The following is a 21,923-nucleotide window of genomic DNA, read 5'->3' as shown; positions in this document are numbered from 1 at the left end:
AGAGAAATCTTACATCCAAAAACCAATTTTCACCTCTCTTCAAAGTTTTAAAAACCAAGAATCCTAAATAAAACCCCAACCCATAAATAATATAATATGCAAATACAAATAAAGGGAGAGAAACGTCCGACTTGTATTTTATAGGGCCTCCACGAAGCTATTCCAGTGGCCTTTCTCTTTTCTTTCAGTTCTAGTGTCTACAGAACTACCTGCTGTTGAAACCAGCTGACAAAAGTGTGAATGAATTTTCAGTCTTTGTTTGAGTTTGTGCTAGGTACATGCCAGATCCATCTCGCCCAGTGCAAGCTTTGAGGGATGTTTTAAACTGGGTAGATAGGCTGTCCATTCGTGAAAGATGTTAAGCATATCATAAACAGGTCATATGAACTAATGTGTGGAAGAGAAGGTGCTGTTCCATGACCACCGGTAAGAACCCTCCGCTCCTTTTCTAGTTCACCTTCCCACCTCCCCCACCAATCTCGGTTTGGTTCCATGAAGGTGCCTACTTTCTTGGTTTTCCAGCAGTCCCATCTTTGGTACTTTCAGCTTCTCCCCTCGTTCCTTTGTTTGCACATCCTAGACAGCACCTCAGTCCTCTCTTGGTAGCTGGAGACCTCGGTGCCATTTTTGCCCAGTGAATGCTTGCCTAAGTCTCTGTCACTGCAATGGGCAGTAGTGGGTTGCTTTGGGTATTCACCGTTTTCCTGTGTTCATTGCCCCCTCTTTCTGTAACTAATGGATAAAAAAGGCCAGCGTATGCTGAGATGGGGGGGTGGGGGGGGTTAGGAAGCCAGGATTACATATGATGCTGCTGCCATAGATAGAGGCAATGTTTCCAGGCAAAACACAGCAGCTATGCAAGCCAAGAGAGAGTGACTTATTCCGATCTCTGAAGCCGGGCTTTGCTGCAAAGACAGCAGTAGCCCAGCTGTACTATATTAGCGGATGAATGGCATCTCAGATTGTGGCAATTTCGTGGAATGTTTCTCGGGTGTATAGCATTATTGGTATTTATTATGATTACTTCAGTCATATACCGCTTGTGCAAAATTATGATGTATCCTTGCATGAATTTAATGTAGGCATTTATCTTTGGGGAAGTGATTAACTTAATTGTATCTCTGTGTGAACAAGTAATTGCAAATTGTAGGGAAGAGAGTACTGGAAAAGGACTGGCTGCAGGGTGACAGTTTGCAGTCTCTCCTCGGAGGTGGAAAGGTCTGTTGTGGCACAAATTTATTCAAGGCCAGTAAGAGGAAAATAGTCAACAACTGTGATGGCAGGTAGCCGAGATCTTTCCTGCTACTGGTTAATGATGCGAATTAAGATGTGGGAATTGATCTGCTGGGAATGAGCTCAGAGTGTTAAGATCAGCAGCCAAGGACTGCAGCAACCTTCAGAACGCTTGCCGAATGGCTGATGTAGAACGGTTAAAAGAATCGGATCCAGTTGGAGTCTGGAATCGACAAACTGTGATTAGGAGATGGCCTTTTTCTGTCACTGACAGCCCAATGTCGTAATTTTCAGACCCTCCTAACCACATCATTCACCTTCAAGAATTTAACTACTTAAACCTCTCTGCAGGGAACACTTGGTACCTTGCAGAAGGGGGCCCTAGTTATCTCACAGTTAAGCTACCTGCTGGGTTAACGGCCCCGAAGCCCATAGAGATTTCAAGGGCTTCGGGGCTGGGGCCCTGAGTATTCAGAACAACCTTGTCAGCCCTTATAATCAATGACATTAGCTGCCGGTGGAGGCAAGAGTTCTCTTCAGATTCACCGGTATTTATTTTAAAACCCTAACTGCTTTGGCTCCAATTTCCCTTTCCTCTCACTTTAAGCCGGCTCACACCATCAGGTCTACCCGCAGTGCTTACTTCTTTGCCTGCCCCACATTGAAATCTTGCTCGGATAGAACACTTTCATCTCAAGCAGGCAAAATGAACGCCTTCTCCTATCACTCGTTCAGAAAATTAGCAAAGATTTAAGCTCGTTGATAAATTTGTTACTTTATAATCTTTTGTACTTCTCTATTGCTCGTATTTCGCTGGTTGTCAGTTGCCTCTTTTGTGGTGTGGCAGTACAGTGTTCCCCTGCAAATTCGCGCTTTGCGAATTGCGGACTCACTCATTCGTGGTCTGCTCCGACCGCCTCTTCCTGTAGTAAAGTCGGGCTACACCAATCAGGAAATGCGTGTCAAAGCAGAGAACAGTGAGTGAGTCTCTGAGGAGGGCCCCTAGGCATCATTAACAGCCTTTTTATTTTTTTTTTTTGTCTACAGAAAATAAATCTAATCTAATCTAGGATTTATGAATCACGCTATGCCTACAATGGTTCAAGGCGACTTACAATACAGTTACGGAGAACTGTTTAGTATAATGCAAGGATGCTCTAGAAATACACTACAAGACTTTGAGATTCTTTGAGGTAACTGTCTGGGAAAAAATCTCTCTTTGAGTGTACCTTTGAGCTCCAGGGTCCCAAGATTTGGAATTGCCTTCCAGCCTGCTTGCGCGACAATTCAGGAAATCACTAATGTCGCATCTATTTCTTCCTGTATTCCAGGACTTGAACTCAATATTGTCTGATCCTTGATGTTACTGTATGAGTCCTTATTAATGTTCTTGTAAGCGACAATGATTCCTTGCTGATAATTGCGGGGTATAAGAAATGGTATGGTATTGTTGAGAAATACAAATTTACGAACAATCATTATGGTAGCTGGCGGAAAAGGCAATTCAGCTACATTGCTATCGTTAATGCACCGTCAGAGAAGCTGCAATTAAAACACAGCAATTAGGCAATGTATTATAATTGTCGGCTTATGTATCATATGGCATTATGTACTCCAAACTGAGAAAGGTTAGTGACAGCTGATGGAATTTGAATTACACACTCGGAACAGGTCAGTCATAATGATACATGTAAACAGCATCAAATCAGTGCCACGGTTGTGGTAAGCGGCAGTCTGGGTCCATCTCCACTGAATGACCTGCTGGCGGCAGCCCCTTTGATTTCTCAGGCGTTACAGGGCTGCTGGTGCCAACCTGGCTGCTCCATACTCCCTGTAAAAACCATAATTCTTCATTTTCCTCCTTCTGAATCACCAGATTACTCATCTGTGGACCCTCTTCCTTTCCTGGTATCAGCTGTGACCAAAGCTGTGTGTTTTCAGAGGCTTTCTGTTCCCAAGCAGGGTTGAATTCCACCAGGGGCACATTCTGCATAATTGTCTCCTTTGCAAATGAAGCCAATTGCTATGTAAATTGAAGTGCACTTTGCATATTCATGATGCTTCTTTTGAACAAGAGGGCTTTTTGCTGTGGAGCTACGAATCGTTGCCGTAGAGTAAAAGCTTCCCTGGTACTCAAGTTTCAAGTTTATTTTTAGCTGATATACCCCCCCCAAAGGCAAAGTTGTTCTGGTGGTTTACAATAATAAAATCAATAATCATAAAAGTAGGAAATAAAAAGAAATTAAAACTCCATTATAGGAAAGTTACCAATGAAAGCATGTCATTCAGGCTCCTGGTCCAGCTACCACACTATCACGTGACCATTAAAAGTTCCTGATTCCTGATAAAAATGTTTCCATGCCTCTAAACCTCAGAGTGAATCTTGCTTCGGACACCCTGACTGAGTCCCACTAGAGTCCGAGTCCTTTTATTAGGGGAAACCTCTTTTTGTCTTTTGATGCTCTGTATGTGGATGGAATACCATTTTGGGGGGATCTTGCCAGGTACTTGTAACCTGTTGGAAACAGGATACTGGGCTTGATGGATCTTCGGTCTGTCCCAGTACAACAATTCTTATATTCTTATGAGCCAAGTGTAGGACAGTGAAGCCATTGTGACATCACTGATGAAGTTGGCTCTTAGGCATTGGTGGAATGAGGCATTATGACATCACAATCTCAGCTCTGGAATGTTGCTACTCTTTGGGTTTCTGTCTGGTACTTGGGACCTACATTGGCCACTGTTGGAAACAGGATACTGGGATTGATGGACCTTCAATCTGTCCCAATACAGCAACTCTTATGTTCTTACTTGTGGTAGGGCAGAGAGAAGAGATATGATAGAGGTTTATGAAATTGTTCCTGGTGTAGAACACATCAAGATGGCTCCTGTTTTATTTACGCTATCACATAGTACTCCACAGGCCTATGCAATAGCAAAAGGGTTTCTACTCTATGAGTAAATAATCATCTAAATTGTTGCTGAAGGCTCTAATCAAGGTTTGTAATATAGTCAGACTTAAGAAAGGTTTGGATAGAATTCTGGAGAACTGGTCCATTAAAAGGTAGACTTGATTTTGAAAGTGAGTCCTCCAGGAGCCAGGGTATGTGGAGTATGAGCTCAGCCTCTCAAATTTACTGCTAAGATGTCCAAGAGATCTTCCTAGAGGTAATGGGACTTGGAGTTGGTCGTTCATCTCGCATGTTCCAAAATACATATGGGATGGCCAACACGAGCGTCCGTTTTACAGACTGAAATGTCTAAATTATGAACGGGAGAAAACGAGGGACATCTGTGTGGCAGTAGAGGAACAGCCATGTTATAAAATAGCCATGCAGAGCACAGTAGGGTAGCCTAATGGTTAAAGTGGTGAGCTGAGAATCAGCGGATGCAGGTTCAAATTCCACTTTAGCCGTTTGTGGATTTTTTTTCCCCCCCATTAAATTATGAGCTCTTAGGGAACAGAATTTATACCTATTCAATAGCCTTTAGGCTCTCAAGTGTCTTATATATTCAGGTACAGTAAATATTTATCTGTCCCTGTAAGGCTCACAATAAAAAAAAAAAGAAAGGCAGATGTGGGATTTGAACCTGGGCCTCATAAACATAGAAATAGATGGCAGATAAGGGCCCACGGCCCATCTAGTCTGCCCACCTTAATGTCCCTCCCCCTCCCTTTGCCCTGTGAAGAGATCCCATGTGCCGATCCCATTTGGCCTTAAAATCATAGGCCAACACTTTAAACGCTAGGCTGCTCCTCTGACCTACATGCTGCGTTGTTAAGAATATACGTGGAGGGCATTTTTGATAGGTCGCCTTAAGTCTGAGGTTGGCTGCTGCTGCACGCCGCTATTAGGCTGGTTTTTGGCTGACGTTGCATATGCCAAGGCCAAGGCAGTTTGGTAGAATCTGCTTGAAAGGAAATTGAGTAGCCGATTGGTTTGAACAGTCCTTCCAGATCCATTCCCTAAAGATGATCAGCACGAGACAGGCAGAGATTTTTGGGGTTGTACTAGACAGGTTTAAAAGTTCACTGAAAACTTCTTTACAAATTCTTTTACGCCAATACCATTACTGCAGACCTCTCTTCCCTGTCTCTACAATTTTCTAGTTCTGCCCTCTCTCCTCTTGTTTTCTCTAAGTCTGTCTATAAATTTGTCCTTGTACATAGAATTATTTTTATTTTATTTATTTATTGATTCAATTTTCTGTACTGTTCTCCCAGGGGAGCTCATGCATTTATTCAGGTCCTCAAGCATTTTCCCCTGTCTGTCCCGGTGGGGTACCTGGAGCAATGGGGGGATTAAGTGACTTGCCCAGGGTCACGTGGGTTTGAACCCACAATTTCAGGGTTCTGAGGCTGTGGCTTTAACCACTGCGCCACTCTCTTCTCCATGTGTTTTACGGTACCCAGATTTTAATATATATTTAATCACTTTGAAATTATTATTATAAGAGTTTGCATCAAATTTTGATCAACATGAAATTTCAACGTTGATTGACCAAGTTAAACATTTTCTTCTCCTCATGCCTGTGACTGCTTTGTTGGTTTGTTTTGTTTTTTTGGCAGTGCCTATACAGAGCCATACAAGGTGTGTCCTACTGCCTTGGTGCCTCTGGAAGACGTGACGTCTGATGAGGAGCAGAAGAGTTCTGAAGATGAGGAGACTTCCCCAGGGAATGTCAACATGGCTCATAAGGTAATCTATTTGGGATGAAGCGTTTTTGCAGGATAACCTTCCCCCTTCAACATTGAAACTCCTCACTGGCCCATATAGTCTAATTAAATATTTTTTAATAAATGTATAAAGTGCTTTAATTCAAACTTATCTTTTCAGTTGTTTTTCACCACCACTGACAGTCCCCTCAACTAAAAAGAGAAGTTTGAATTAAAGCACTTTATACATTTATAAAAAAAGTTAAACTATTATGGTAAAAAATATTTAAATAGACTATCCCCCTCTTTTACAAAACCGCGCTAGCGTTTTTTGGCGCAGAAAGCCGCGCTGAATGGCCCGCACTGTTCCTGACGCTTATTGAGTTCCTACGAGCTTCGGGAGCAGCGCAGGCCATTCAGCGCGGTTTCGTAGAAGAGGGGGTATATGGGCCAGTGAGGAGTTTTCACGTAATTCTTCCCACTAAAGAACTTTAATAGCGACACTGAGGCCCGAAGATAAGTCTTAAAAGAAGTTGCGATTTAAAGACCAGGTACATACTTGGGAAGTGTAAGTTATGTGTACACATGTGTGCAATGATGATTTGCCTTCAATGGAACCATACAAGAATTGTTTAAAAGTAAGATGTCAAACTATTTACCATCTAGGTCTCTGTTTTGTGAGAATTCAGCGTTATTAAAAAACAAATGCTAATCCAAAATATGCTGAGACCAGTAAAATGGTCTTTTGCGGTGGAACTCACTTGTCGGTCAATTGCAAAAATGTTCTGACCAGGGTAATTTTAGAAAACTATTAAAAACGCAGCTCTTCGTTAATGCATTTTTCTAGGAACTGATCTTTGCGATAGTTCTTTTGATGGGCACTTTACGTGATTTTCCGATGATTATATGTTGATGTTTGTTGTTTATTTGTCTTACTGAATTATGTATGTAACAATATAAGAACATAAGAATTGGGTCCATCATGCCCAGCAGTCCGCTCACGCGGAGGCCCTCTGATTAAAGATCAGTGCCCTGAGACTATCCCTGCCTGAGCACGTTCCGGTTCAGCAGGAACTTGTCTAACGGTATATACATTTTAAAAATAAATTTCTAGGTATATGTCCATACAGTCGATTTTGTAGGCATGCAAATGAATGTACAGCAAAGGGACAGACCAGCTCCTCCATCATTCTACGGTTTTACACGTTCTTTCGAGCAACCCTAAGAATATTTAAATTAGAAATCTTTGAAAACTCTCCCAAGGGCAGTGCTTCCAAATGGGTTAATAATGAACCTCACTCCTAAGCCAGAGTCTCGCAAATTGACTGTTAACGCTCGCTGTAGTACTTGCGTGGTTCCAATGAGGGCTTCCTTCTGGCTGTCCCAGGCAACGTGTGCTCAGAAATTGCCTTTAAGCAGGGCCCGTGATGCCCAGCATGATGGGAAATATTTCAGCATCATTTTGCCAGGTTTTCTTGCTCTCTGACTGCATTATGTGATGCTTGAGGATCTTTTCTCATTCCACATGATTCACAGACCAACACTTCTTTTCTCAATTCAGTCCGAGTGGTCTTCCTTCTTTTCTATACAGTTTCCTGGTTCCATACTTGCTGCAACAAACTCTACGATCATGATGACAACAGTTATTAGTCGTTCCTTCATTCCAACAACTTTTCCTTGATTTTCATAGGAATTCTTCTTTCTCTGTCATGATTCCCACTTTCTGGAATTCTCTGCCCTTCTATATCCTAACTTTAAGACTTAATTAAAGGCATATTACTTCTCCTTGGCTTTCTGTTCGTAATCTTTCTTTAAAGTTCAATCTTTGGCTTTATCTAAGCTACTGTGGGCAGAACAAATTTTAGTTTTTCCCCTAACCATACTGTTCATTCCTTCCCCTTCCCTAAACCTTTTTTGGATTTATTCTATCCTACCAACTCTCTCCTTTCCTTATTTCTCTTCATTGGTTTGACTGTTTATGTTTTGTTTATTATTTTTTTGTTCCCCAACCTATCTAATTTTTTAAATATTTTTAAATTTTTATGTAAACCGCTTAGATTTACCTTTGGGTTTATATTTATGGTATATTAAATCAATTAAACTTGAACTTGTATTTTTAATGTCAGTGAGAAAGCAAACGGTCCAGTTGATCACATCTTCTTCATTCTCTACAGATCTCTAGAGCAGTGCTCCTTAAACCTGTCCTGAGGGACCCCCAGCCAGTCGGGGGTTTCAAGATATCCTTAATGAATATGCATGAGCGAGACTTGCCTACAAAGAAGGTGGTAGGCATGCAGATTTCCCTCGTGCATATTTATTAGGGAAATCTTGAAACGCCGACAGAGCAGTGGGCCTTAAACCTGTCCTGGGGGACCCCCAGCCAAAGTCACAATCCCAGTGTTTTTTTGATACAGTAATGTAATACGGTTTTTATACACCCATTTGACATGTAAGTCAAAATGCCCTTTCCCCCTAGCTCTCAGAAAGCAATTCATCCAGTGAGAGAATGTCTGACTTATGAAAATGAATTTGCAGGTCTGAAATCACATCAAAGGTTCGAATCAGTGCCATTAATTCTCAAACTGCTACTGTGTCGTATTTGAGAAATAACAGCCTGTCATCTGCGGAAAGAGTTATTTTCCACTCCTGTTTTTCAGATGTAATACCTTTATTAGATGGGAGTATATTATTTTGATTAATCATGGTTCTAATTAAATTATAAATAACCTGGGTAAGAATGAGCAAAATTTGTCTTGTTCTCCTGAATGAAGGGGAGGATTCAGTTGACTGCCCATTAACTAGGAAGGGATTTGGGATTAGCTTACACTTTTTTCAGTAGGAACTCAAGGTGGATTACCTTAAGGCAGTGGTTCTCAACCCTGTCCTGGGGACCCCCCAGCCAGTTGGGTTTTCAAGTTATCCCTAATGAATATGCATGAGAGATATTTGCATATAATGGAAGTGACAGGTATGCAGATCTCTCTCATAACTATCAGCAGTTAACCAGATAAGTCATGTGAAATAGCTGGTTAGTGACTAGCTGCTAAGTAAGATATTCAGTAGGAGATAACTGGTTATCTCCAGTTGAATATCAGCGGTTAGGTGCTGAAATGTTATTTAACCAGACTGGAGTTGTTCCTGGCCAGTTATGTAGTTTCAAATATCAGCCAGAGAGAGTTCATTATGAAATTGGATATTTTGTGATATTCTGGCCATAAGCCATCTGGCCCAGGTGCTTTTCTAGGTAATACTCTGGAATTATATTCCAACTTATATAAGAGAAGAAAACCAATTAAACCATTTCAAATCAAAAATAAAAACTTTCTTATTCACTGATGCTTTTGAAATCTGAAACCTCTTCTGGGCTCTCTCAGATAAAAACAAAAAAATAATCTTTTGAATCCTGCTCAGACAAGATCCTCCCTTATGTACTTCTCTTAAATGTTCTACTTTTCTACATATTTTATGGATTTCCCCCTTATCCTTCTGTCTCCAATATGTTTGTAATGATTGCATTTGCTGTTGACACTATACTGTTCAAAGTTGTTAAAACGCATGCGGACTGTGAAACATTGCAGGCAGACCTTAGGAAATTGGAAGATGGCAGGATGAAATTTAATGTGGACAAATGCAAAGTGATGCACATTGGAAAGAATAACCCAAATCACAGTTACCGGATGCTAGGTTAGCGCCCAAGAAAGGGATCTGGGTGTCATTGTAGACAATACGATGAAACCTTCTGCCCAATGTGTGGCGGCGGCCAAAAAAGCAAACAAGATGCTAGGAATTATTTAAAAAGGGATGGTTAACAAGACTAAAGGTGTTATAATACCTCTGTATCACTCCATGGTGCGACCTCACCTGGAGTATTGCGTTCAATTCTGGTCTCCTTATCTCAAGAAAGATATAGTGGCGCTGGAAAAGGTTCAAAGAAGAGCGACCAAGATGATAAAGGGGATGAACTCCTCTCGTATGAGGAAAGGCTAAAAAGGTTAGGGCTCTTCAGCTTGGAAAAGAGAAGGCTGAGGGAAGATATGATTGAAGTCTACAAAATCCTGAGTGGAGTAGAACGGCTACAAGTGGATCAATTTTTCACTCCATCAAAAATTACAAAGACTAGGGGACACTTGAAGTTACAGGGAAATACTTTTAAAACCAATACGAGGAAATATTTTTTCACTCAGAGAATAGTTAAGCTCTGGAATGCATTACTAGAGGATATGGTAAGAGCAGATAGCGTAGCTGGTTTTAAGAGGTTTGGACAAGTTCTGGAGGAAAAGTCCATAGTCTGATATTGAGAAAGACATGGGGGAAGCCTCTGCTTGCCCTGGATCGGTAGCATGGAATATTGCTGCTCCTTGGGTTTTGACTAGGTACTAGTGACCTGGATTGGCCACTGTGAGAACGGGCTACTGGGCTTGATGGACCCTGGGTCTGACCCAGTAAGGCTATTCTTTTTTTTTACTATTTTATATTCTGTACACCGCTTAGAAGTATGATAAGTGGTATAACAAATTTTAAATAAACTATACTTTTTTTTAGTAATTCTATCTGGACTATGTTCTATTCTTAAAACAATTAAACAATACAACATAAAAATACATGTCTGTCTGTCCAAGTTAGATTGTAAGCTCTTCCAAGCAGGGACCACCTATAAATGTCAAAATGTACAGCGCTGCATACGCCTTTCAGCGCTTTATAAGTGATAAGTAGTAATAGTCCAACTGAAGTGGTTTATATGTTAGCTACAGATCGCTGCAGTGGAGAGCCCGTGAAATGTGTGTCAGCAGTGAGGATCTGTCCTCAGGGAGACACGGTGGCAGTGCAATGTCAGTGACATGTCTATTTAACAAGGGCCATAAATCTGTGTGTACGCTGTGGTGAGTCTGTCTGTAGGGTTTGTCATCACATCTGGGCTTATTGAGTCGATAAATTCTCTTCCTGTGAGTGGAGAATGAATGCTGCTCCTTGCTCCAGGCTTTTAATTTCCAGCCGATCTGACCTCCCTAGTCCCTACCCACCTCCTCTTCCTCCTTCGAGAGCCGTTCCGTACCTTTGCAGAGACCGAAGCATTATCAATAATCAAAAAGAACATCAGAAAAAGATATAAAGTGAACTATAGGTTATCAGTAAGAAGCCTGCTACAGTCTGACCCTTCTGCCACTCTCATTAGAGGGCTGGAACAGACACAAAGCAAAGACCTCATCAAAATTACACACCCACCTAAAACAGCTGTATCCTAAAATTCCAACCCTACCCCTTCCGCCAGAACTGACCATAAACAGTGGCAGTCAGACTTGAAACAGAAAATAACCTGTCACGCTGCCTGCCTTCATTAGCAATGAACAATTGCCCCCTAATCAACCCTAAAAGGGGGTGGAGGTAGGGGTGCCTTAATAATGGTGTCTTGGCTGCTTCTTTTTTTGGAATTAGCGCATACTTTTTCGCTGGTAATTCAGAGTGAGTCATTTTGAGCACCACCTGAAGCAATGAAGTGTTAAAAGGCTTGCCGAAAGTCACACGGATTTGAACTGTGACCTCCTCCTTGTTTCTGAGCCCATTCGGCTACTCCCCTGCTTTCACTTTTTGGTGTAAAATGCCAGTCGATCTTTGTGAACCCTGCCAGATCTGGGGTAGGATCCCAAACGGAGCAGTTTGAAACAGTTCTACTTTTCCAGCCCTTTCATTTGGAGATTTAGTGATACTTCTGATCCAAGGTGGTCCTGTTCCTCCAAGACCATCCCAGACCCTTGCATTTCTTGCTGTGGATGTTTCAGTTCAATGTGCAGCAAAGTCACACACACACGAAAATGATTAGATTCCCATCTGTGCCTCCCAGAGATTTGGCAGGCTCTTCTAGGTTCCAGCTGAAGTGAGATGAATGGAAGCGTCTCCAGCAGTAGCTGTGCGGAATCCTTTACCCCTGTCTTTTCCTTTCCTTCATGGGCTGAAGGAAGCTCGTTTTCTCCTCCACCCCACAGATTCCAACACTGGACACGGTCCTCAGCTCCAGACTTCATGTAGTTAAATGATGGGTGAGGCAGCGCCTCGACCCAGACTTGGACATGGCTGCAGAGTGGCCGAAGCACATTAATTATAGTGTAATGCCAAACCATGACATTGTGTCTAAGGCCTGAGAGGAGCTAAGCTGAACCTTCCTCTCTTGGCACTGTGGGGACATGCGGTGTGCCTCGTCTTTCCTAGTAAGTCTGAGTGTGTGGCATGAAGAAATATTGTTACCGTAGGGTGGAATTATGGCTTCTTTTTCTTGAAATGGAACATTGGAACGAACTGGTAGTCAAGTGAACAAAAAAAAAAGCCTTTGGCTGAAAGTATGCTATGCTGTCTGTGAGCTATAACAGAGTGAATTGTTCGGTATAATGGACCTTTCTTCTGCTGGACTGCAGGGGAATGTAAAGGAATCTCGGGAAATGTGCCCAATAGATGGAAATCCTCAGCATTTCCACATGTTCTGAGACTATGCTGTCATCTGCGGGGTTTATAAAAGGTTTGGGTCCATAGGCCATTCTTGAGATGGCTTGGGGAAATCCACTGCTTATTCCTAGGATAAGCAGCATGGAATCTGTTTTACTATTTAGGATCTAGCTAGGTACTTGGGATCTGGGTTGGCCACTGTTGGAAACAGGATCCTGGGCTTGATGAACCTTTTATGTTCTTATGCGAGTTAAGTATAGGACAATGAAGCCATTGTGACATCACTGATGAAGTGGTCAATAAAGCATTATGACATCACAATCTCAACTCTGGAATGTTGCTCCTCTTTGGGTTTCAGCCAGGTACTTGGGACCTGTATTGACCACTGTTGGAAACAGGATCCTGGGCTTGATTGAATTCTTATGTTCTATAAGATCTCCATCCTCTTGTTCTGGACCCCACTTCATTCTTTTTGTCTCGCTGGCAGTGGACCTGTGCACCGAGGACAGTGAGGGTGAGGGGTTGAGATGCTGCCTTCAGACTCAGATTTGCACTGGTAGTTCCCAAGCTCAGATATGTGGATTCAAGTTCAAGTTTTCAAGTTCTATTTAAAATTTGATAAAACGCTTATTGAACAAATTTCTAAGCGATTTACAAAAATAAAATATACATTTAAGACCATAAATGACAGATACACACCTGGAAGTACTTGAGTGGGGAGGGAAAAAGGTGGAACTACAATTTGTCAGGTAAAGTACATAGAAAGGGAAAAACATTAGGCGAAGTTATAAAAGTTCTTAGCGAAATCCCAAAAAGTACCTAAACAGTAGATATGAGAAGAAAAAGGTAGGTCTTATAGGGGAAAAAAAACTCCTTACTTTTCAAAAGCATCTTTATAAAGAAAACTTTAGAGCAAACCTTTAGAATTTCTCTAAACTAGATTCCGCTCTAAGCTGGATTGGTAGATGGGGAGCGGTAGTCGCCTCGTATTTATGATTTGTAGCGATGGAATGAATAAGAGGTGTTGGCTCATTGATCTGAGTGACCTTGGGATTGTGTGTGGAATGGAAAATGTGGGGTTTTATAGGCGATTCTGTGAGGGATTGGTAACCAGATTGAAGCACTAGGTTTGCTCTTCCTTGCTAAGCCACCTTTCATTGGCATATCTGTGCTTCTACACTTTGACTAGTCGTTGCAAGCCCGAAAACTCTCACATTCCGAAAGGCAATTCTTAAACAGCAAAAGAAAAGCAGAAAAAGTTTATAAAAACTTTAGAAGACTATTTGGAAAATTGCTGGATTGTCCAATGCTGTTCTCACATTATATTTTCCTGTTGGATCTTTTTCATCTATATAATTTGATTCTATTGATTGTATGATTGGGTTTCTTTTTACACAGTTATAGTTATTGTTTTGGCTTTATTAAATAATAAAATATATTGAACTTGGCAAGTAACAGTGGGGGGAAGATTTCCTTCTGCTACAGATCCTCAGGTCACTTATCCTAGTTGACTCTTTTTAATAAAGCCCCGGTAGTGAGTCCTCTATAGCAAATGTGACGTAGCTCCTTCAATTCCTATGAGCCGCATTGCATTTGCTGCTCTGGGACTCACTATCGTGGCTTTGTTAAAGGAGCCCATCCATAGTCTGCTATCTGGGAGGCTTGATGTAACAGCTGGAGTGGCTCTGGCTGCCCTGGATTAGAAAGAAGGAGATTTTTTTAATGCATGCAGATTCAGCCTTAAGCTGCAGTTACCCATCCTCTGAAGCTTCTGGCTTTTCCTTTGACAGAAGGAAGGACAGTCCAGGGTACAAGTCATTGCAGAAGAGCTGGTGTCTTCAGAAAAAGAGTGAGTACCCTGGGAAGTACCTTATTTCAGGCTTTCAAATCGCACTTAAGTGGCTGATGACAATTAATAAACCTCTGTCTCCTCTAAACAGATATGTGGAGATACTCAGACGGCTGCAGATGGTGAGTAAATCATTGGAATTGTTAATGTTAATTGGCCTTTACTCAGCTGTAAGTAGGAAACCAAGTTGCTTCCTGTCACATCACTGGGATAAGATGCCAGGGTCTGTCTTGGTGAGGCTGGACTTCATTTGATGGAGATTTATCTATGCCCCTTTGCCACTGTAAAGCCCACACCTTCAGACTTTGTTCTTGAAGCCCAGGCACGAGGTCTCTGATCCAGGGACTATTGCTGTGCGTCAGTGGCGTAGCGAGGGTGACTGGTACTTGCGCCTCTTTCCTTTATCTTTCTAAGTTCAGTGTGAGTGCTGCCCGTGTCCTCCTGGAAGTGATGTCGGAGAAAGCGTCAAAGCCAACGCGGGCAGCAAGGTTGTCACCTTCTTGCCCAGAAGTTAAAAAGGTATGGGGAAGGGGTGTGGGGGCGCATGAGTGGCAGGGGGGGTGGAGAGGAGCAAGGGTGCCGGTGCCCCGAAGAAGACCGCCCCCTTTGCTACGCTAGAGCTAGATGTAACTCTCCAAGTGCATTTTGCTCCAGCCTACCGTTCTTGCCTGCTTACAGCTGAGAGAGATTTTCTTCCCAGACTCTCCCCTCTCCCACTGGCTCTTCCAGTGAATTAAAAGGTCCCATTTGTCCTTTCTCTTGAAATGTGTGGGAACCAGGGCTTTAGGTAGTAACAGGGCTAGATCGCACCATCCAGGAATCCTGGCAGTTAGCAGAAGGTGTCACCAAAACCATGTCTGATATGTGCTCACTTTTTTTTTTTTTTTTTGTTACTACTTCCCTCCCTCTCCTGACTCAGGGTTTTCTATTTATTTAGTTATTTAATTAATGATTTGGTTTGATTTATATCCCGTCCTTCCCGTCATCTCAGCTAAAATGTGTACCATAGAGCAGTGGTTCCCAACCCTGTCCTGGAGGACCACCAGGCCAATCGGGTTTTCAAGCTAGCCCTAATGAATATGCATGGAGCAGATTTGCATGCCTGTTGCGTCCATTATATGCAAATCTTTCTCATGCATATTCATTAGGGCTAGCCTGAAAACCCGATTGGCCTGGTGGTCCTCCAGGACAGGGTTGGGAACCACTGTCATAGAGGACCAAACTGTCTGCGGGATGGAGAAAGAAAATCCGGAGTAGATTGACCTGACATGCTGACATGGAGTTGGGTGGCACTATGCATTGGGCAGTGAATTAGGACGTATCCTGCAAAAGAAGGAATCCTTTTCCGGACGAGCATCTCAGGGCCTTATAAGTGAGTCTCACTTCAATAGTGAGCAAACTAATGGAAACCCTAATCAAACGCCTATTGGATAGGATCATGGACGAGGAGAATCTGCGGGATCCCCGCCAACATGGATTTACTAAGGGGAGATCCTGCCAATCCAACCTGATTGGCTTCTTTGACTGGGTGACGAGGAAGCTGGATGTTGGTGAGTCCCTGGACATCGTCTACCTGGATTTCAGCAAAGCATTTGATAGCGTGCCACACCGCAGGTTGCTGAACAAGATGAGTTCTTTAGGTTTGGGCGACACATTAACCAAATGGGTTGGGAATTGGCTTGGAGGTAGGCTTCAGAGAGTGATGGTGAATGGCACCCCCTCCGAGATGTCGGAGGTGATAAGTGGAGTGCCACAGGGCTCCGTCCTGGGCCCGATCTTGTTCAACATCTATATAAGAGACCTGACAGAAGGGCTCCGAGGTAAAATAACATTGTTCGCCAATGATGCCAAACTGTGCAATGTAGTGAGCAAAAGCACAACAGACAAAAAAGCAATGACAGACGATATGGTGCATGACTTACTTCTGCTGGAGCGCTGGTCTAGGTCCTGGCAACTCAGTTTCAATGCCAAAAAATGCAAAGTCATGCACCTGGGAAGCCAAAATCCATGCAAGATCTACACCCTAAATGGCGAGATCCTGACAAGAACTGAAGCAGAAAGAGACTTGGGGGTGATTGTCAGGGAAGACATGAAGTCTGCAAACCAAGTGGAGCAAGCTTCATCCAAAGCAAGGCAAATCATAGGTTGCATATGCAGGAATTTCGTCAGCCGTAAACCTGAAGTCATTATGCCACTGTATAGATCCATGGTGAGACCGCACCTGGAGTACTGTGTGCAATTCTGGAGGCCGCATTACCGCAAGGATGTGCTGAGACTGGAATCGGTCCAGAGGATGGCCACCAGGATGGTCTCGGGACTCAGGGAGCTCCCGTACGAGGAGCGGTTGGGGAATTTGCAACTCTACTCACTCGAGGAGCGTCGAGAGAGGGGAGATATGATCGAGACATTCAAATATCTCACGGCCGCATCAAGGTGGAAGAAGACATCTTCTTCTTCAAGGGTCCCGCGGCAACAAGAGGGCATTCGTGGAAAATCAGGGGCGGGAAACTGCACAGTGACACTAGGAAGTTCTTCTTCACTGAAAGGGTGGTTGATCGCTGGAATAGTCTTCCACTTCAGGTTATTGAGGCCACCAGTGTGGCGGATTTTAAGGCCAGATGGGATAGACATGTGGGATCTATCCGCAAAGATAGATAGGGAGGATCACTGGAGTGGGCAGACTTGATGGGCCATGGCCCTTATCTGCCGTCTATTTCTATGTTTCTATATAATCCTCAGTGCAGTGTGCATTCCTTTGTGAAATGTTATCAGTGCTGTAGACCTCTTCTCTAATAGATCAGGCTTTGCGCTGCTAACCCTGGTTCAAGTCTGAAATTTCTTAATCCAGTGGTTCTTAAACCTGTCCTGGGGGACCCCCAGCCACTCGCCTTTTCAAGATATCCCTAATGAATATGAATGAGGCAGATTTGCATGCCTGTCACCTCTATTATATGCAAATCTTGCCTCATGCATATTTTTTAGGGATTTCATGAAAACACAACTGACTGGGGGTCCCCCAGGACAGGTTTAAGAACCACTGGATTAATCCATACATTTCCTGAGGTAATTCAGTAAAATTATTTGTTTATTACCAAATACCTTTAGCCTGTTCTAATCTCGTTGGGGAGAACGGGATTTAAAACAAAATAAGTAAATGTAGCAGTGTCTTGAACCATCTGGATCCCTAAATTGGTACATGACCCTAGGTGTGTTTTGAGAGCAGGACCCCTGCCCAGAGCACAAGATCCACAAAGAAAGCATCTAGAAAGCTCCAGTGGTTACAAGCTGCACATCTGCAGGGAATGTGCTTGAAGTGTTTGAGAAAGATGAGCTCTGGCTGTAAGGGAGGCCTCGGGACTGGCTTTTCCATTAAATTCTGATTCTTCTACTGCCCACAGAGAAAACTCCAGACACTTCCTGGTTTATTGAGAGACACAGGAAGAAATCTAGCTTCCACAGATGAATTTTTAAGTGATCCCCTATGGGGGACTCAGCTCCGTTTGCTGACTTTGGAGTGGAATTCACTTCCAAGTTGCCAGATGATACTTCAGTTTTAGGAAAAGGGGGGAGGGAAGACAATACTGCACTATCCAGGACAACAGGATATTCAGATGCCTGAGCACTCGCTCCATGCCAGGCTGAGGTACTCACATTGATGCTGGGATGAAATGATAAAAAATAGACAGATTTATTGCACTTCCAGGTGGTAAGGAGTCCGTGGTCAGGTACCGGGGAGGCCTCATGCTGGTTGCAGGAGGAGGTGACTGGGTTCTGGAGGATGTACATAGGGTTACCAGATGTCTGGGGAAGACCCGGACATATTCTCTTTTTAGAGGATTGTCCGGGCTCCCAGATGGACTATCCAAAACCCAGCATTTGTCTGAGGCTTGGAAAACCCCGACGAACTCTGGCCGCATCTGGAGGGCTTCTGAGCACGCGTGGATGACGGCACACACATCCGCGCACGCTCCAGACCCTCTAGACACGGCTGGAGCTCGTCCAGATGGAGGCTTAGTGGGGGTGGAGCTGGGGGTTGAATGGGGCGTAGCTAGGGCAGAACAGGGTGGGGTCATGTGCCCGGGGTGTCCCAGAGAAAAATTTGATAAGCCCTAAATATACACACTCCTTTTACGGTTACGCTCTCTGCACTCCTCCCAGCAGTTTCAAGTTTATTGAAAATTTCTTATACCGCTCAATCAAACTTCTGAGCGGTGTACAATTAAAAAAAAAAAAAAAAGTATACGGCAACGGTAAAACAAGGTTTAAAACTTGACAATAAATGACTGCAGGGGAGGTTAATGGAGCAAAAAAAGACACAAACGTAAGACAAACGGGAACAGGAGGAAAACGGTAACAACTACAATATTCAAAGAAAAGAGAACAGATAAGGAACAAACAATAGGTTGGGGGGTTCTTTATGTACAAACGGAGAGGATTTGGCCCTTAAGTTTCAACAGCATCTTGGAATAGAAACGTTTTTAACTTTACTTTGAAATGGAATAGAGATGATTCTTCACGAAGATAATTGGGAATGGAATTCCAAAGGGAGGGTGTGGTCACTGCAAAACTGTTGGATCTTATTCTATCAATGTGCTTTAAAGATGGAATTATAAGAAGGCTCCGAGTCATAGAGCGGAGGGCTTTAGATGGACAGTAGGATACGAGAAGGCTGTTGATGAATTTCTGTTGATTACTTAAATGGGGTTTGAAAGTAAGTAAAAGGATTTTATAGCTAATTCTGTGGTCTACTGGTAAGAAGGGGGGGGGGAAACACGGTCGTATTTTTTTTTTGCATTAAATATAATTTTTATTGCAGTATTCTGCACGATTTGGACGCAGGCGCCTTATTTCTTTTTTGGGGTTATGCCTTTATAAAGGGCGTTGCAATAGTCTATGCATGAGATGACTAGAGAGTGAATTAGTGTTAAGAGGAAGGTTCCATCAGTTTGTCAAGAAAGCTGATCATTCTTAGTCGATGAAAGCAATGCTGTCTACAGGTGTATAGACCACGTTAGGTGCTTCTAAAATAATCTCCAAAATTTGTGAGGTCACATATTTGTGCAAACACGCTTAGAGAACAGCTAAATTTGAAATCCCTGCCCCAGGAACAGCTCAGGCTCCTTTTTTTGGCTAAATCCGTAAGTACGGTGGTTTTGTGCTGACAGATTTTCATTGAATTTAAGTTGTGTTTAGTGTACAATGTCTAAGGGAACTCAGCTCTCTCTCGGTCAATGTCATTTACAGGGTTTTTACAGCGCTGTCCTGGAAGTTTTGCCTGAGGATGATAACAATATGATGGAAGAGGGAAAGTCACTTCGTGGCTTGAGTGAGCTTCCAGAAATCTTCCAGCTACACCAGGAGATCCTGGCTGAGCTGGAGGAGAGGACCCTGGATTGGTAAGCAAGCGTGTCCTTTTTCACAGCTTCCCCCCTTTCTGTGCACCAGGGTGAGAAGAAGTCACCAATTGGGACCACTGCACAGAGGTTTGGGAATTGGTCAAGAAGTTCATGACTGTACCTGACTCAGCTCTTGTGCACAGGCGCCAGGCACGTTCTTCCCCCTTTTACCGCCGATGCTCAACACACATAGCTTGCATATAATTTTCATGCTGTTTGTGTCAAGCATCGCCCAGTAAGTTAGAATCGCCCTGTAACCTGGTGTTTTGTGCTTGGCCAGAGTTTTGAGCATCTGCCCCAGAGAAGGGAGCAGTAACCGGTGATATTTTCTTCTCGTAAAGGGTGGAGAATGTATGGGTCAGCTCCTAGTGGAGTTTGGGGATTGCTGGGGAAAAGCAGAGATGAGCAGGACCTGTGGCATCGTGCAGAAGAGAAGAGCTTCAGGGTCTTCCATCTGCCATCTCATTCTACGTTTCATTCTCTTGCTCTCGGGGAAGCACAGAGTTTTCTTCTTTTTTTCTCTGTGTTTTAGGCATGAGAACCAGAAGATTGCTGGTATCTTTCTTTCCCGAGAGTCGAGATTCAAGCACCACGTGGCCTACGTTACGCTGTTTGACAGGAGTTTAGTGTTACTCGATGAAAAGAGCCTGAAAACTCCACAGCTGACAGCTGCAGTCAGGGTCTTTGAGGTAAGTGTCGCAGGCCATTGCTCTGAAGATCTTGTAATGTTGTGAGGAGGGAGACCTCAGGCATCCTCAGACCTGCCAAGTTGCCATTCCAGGAATTAGACCTTTTGCAAGTCCTGTTTTTGAACTTTACAGCCCAATTAGTATGGTGTTCGTACCCTTTGAAATCAGGTCATGCATTTGATATACCGTCTTTCGGAGATACATAAAGCTTCATGAGGGGGTTGTCAGAAATCAAGGCTGTCCCAAAATCTCCCTCCCAGATGTGGGCAGTGTTGCAACCCTGCATCCTGCTTCCTTTGAGGCTCTAGACTAATTAGAGGTCTGTGGCTACCCCAAAAAACATTCTGGAGGCCCATTCTAGAGGTCCACCTAACACCAAGGGGAAGGAATGGAACAGGTCTTCCTTACAAAACAGCAAGATCCATAGAATTGACAGGCTATATATAGTACTGATGTGTTTGGGGAGAGGGGGAGAAATTTTCAAATAAGATCGTTATGGTCACCTCTGACTTCCTGGACCTGATCCGGTACAGGGTTTGATAACTCTCAGATAGGGCTAAGCTTTTTACTGCTGTTGCCCCAGGGGCAAAGCTCTACTATGGGACAAGGTTTCTAATTCCATTCTGGGATGCTCATGAGGCTCTGAGATTTATTAGGGTCTGGTGCTACCTCTGGAGAGGTCAGTCCTTTCGCAAATCAGCAAGATGTTAAATTATTCCCACCTTTCTTTCCTCTGCCTGCCCCTGCCATTTACCCCCATCTCTCCCCGTAAACGGAGCTAGGATACATCCCCTCGGGTCCTCGTCCCCTCCCACACAATGACACATAAGTGGATTAACTGCCTTTTCTTTTTCAACAATTTACTGCCCTCCTGTATGGCTACAATTGAAGTTAATGGGATTTTGATTGGAGTCATAAATTTAGCAGGAGTTCTCTCTCTGGCTGGCAATCACCAGTGTACTAATCGCTCCATGCGTAAACCCAAGCGTAAATACTCCGAACCTTATTGTGTGCTCGTGTTTATTGCTTTGGCTGTCTCGCTGCAGCCTGCTTGTCATCTTTTGCCACCTCCTAACATCTCTGCTTCGATCAGGTGCTTTTCCTCTGCAAAGCAAAGCCGATGGTTTTCTTTCATTTGTGTCTCTTTGTTCCACAATGAAAGGAAGGTTTTTCCAACTGGTGACTCGTTTGGCTCCTGCATTCTGCCAGTTATTGTTTCTTGGTTCATGCAGGACCTACAAGTGCAGGATCCCCTTCCTGTGGAGTTTTCCTCTTTTTGGTGTCAGAATATGCCAAAAATACCTGGGCAACTAATTTATTCTCAGGACAACACCTTTAGCATTTTATCTGTTTGTGAATGTCATCTCCTATGGGCATTAGCTCAACAGCAGAGAATGACATGACAGAATTTGTCACATTCTCCATCCCTGGGGATAAATGCGGGAAACTATCCCCACAACATTCTTTAGGGAAAGAGGAAAGAATCAAAGTATGAATGGGCCCAGCCACTGACCCTCAAGCCTTGCATTGAAGAATGCTGGTGTAGAAGGACTCAGGTTGGGATAGACACTAAAGAATGACATGGGATGGAGATAGTGACAAATTCTGTACTACAGGCAATATGCCTGGAAAAAGTGGAGGCTTGAAAGAAGCCGATCCCAAGA

At 43.4% G+C, this 21,923-nt stretch overlaps 1 protein-coding gene across 6 annotated transcripts in view; it reads left to right on the top strand.

The window, feature by feature from the left end:
• FGD5 (FYVE, RhoGEF and PH domain containing 5) overlaps nucleotides 1-21,923 on the top strand; it is a 164,945-nt gene that overhangs the window by 110,931 nt on the left and 32,091 nt on the right. For 5 of the 6 annotated variants that reach the window (XM_033925953.1, XM_033925954.1, XM_033925955.1 and 2 more), the window contains 5 exons: nucleotides 5,804-5,933; nucleotides 14,116-14,174; nucleotides 14,266-14,296; nucleotides 19,419-19,570; nucleotides 20,103-20,259. In XM_033925953.1, the coding sequence (XP_033781844.1) occupies nucleotides 5,804-5,933; nucleotides 14,116-14,174; nucleotides 14,266-14,296; nucleotides 19,419-19,570; nucleotides 20,103-20,259 (529 nt within the window). The remainder of the gene's footprint in view (nucleotides 1-5,803; nucleotides 5,934-14,115; nucleotides 14,175-14,265; nucleotides 14,297-19,418; nucleotides 19,571-20,102; nucleotides 20,260-21,923) is intronic. The other variant, XM_033925952.1, reaches the window with a different exon arrangement.

Source organism: Geotrypetes seraphini, chromosome 17, assembly GCF_902459505.1.
Source record: "Geotrypetes seraphini chromosome 17, aGeoSer1.1, whole genome shotgun sequence".
Taxonomy (NCBI): domain Eukaryota; kingdom Metazoa; phylum Chordata; class Amphibia; order Gymnophiona; family Dermophiidae; genus Geotrypetes; species Geotrypetes seraphini.
Note: the sequence above shows the minus strand (reverse complement) of the source record. Positions and strands in the feature narration are given on the sequence as shown.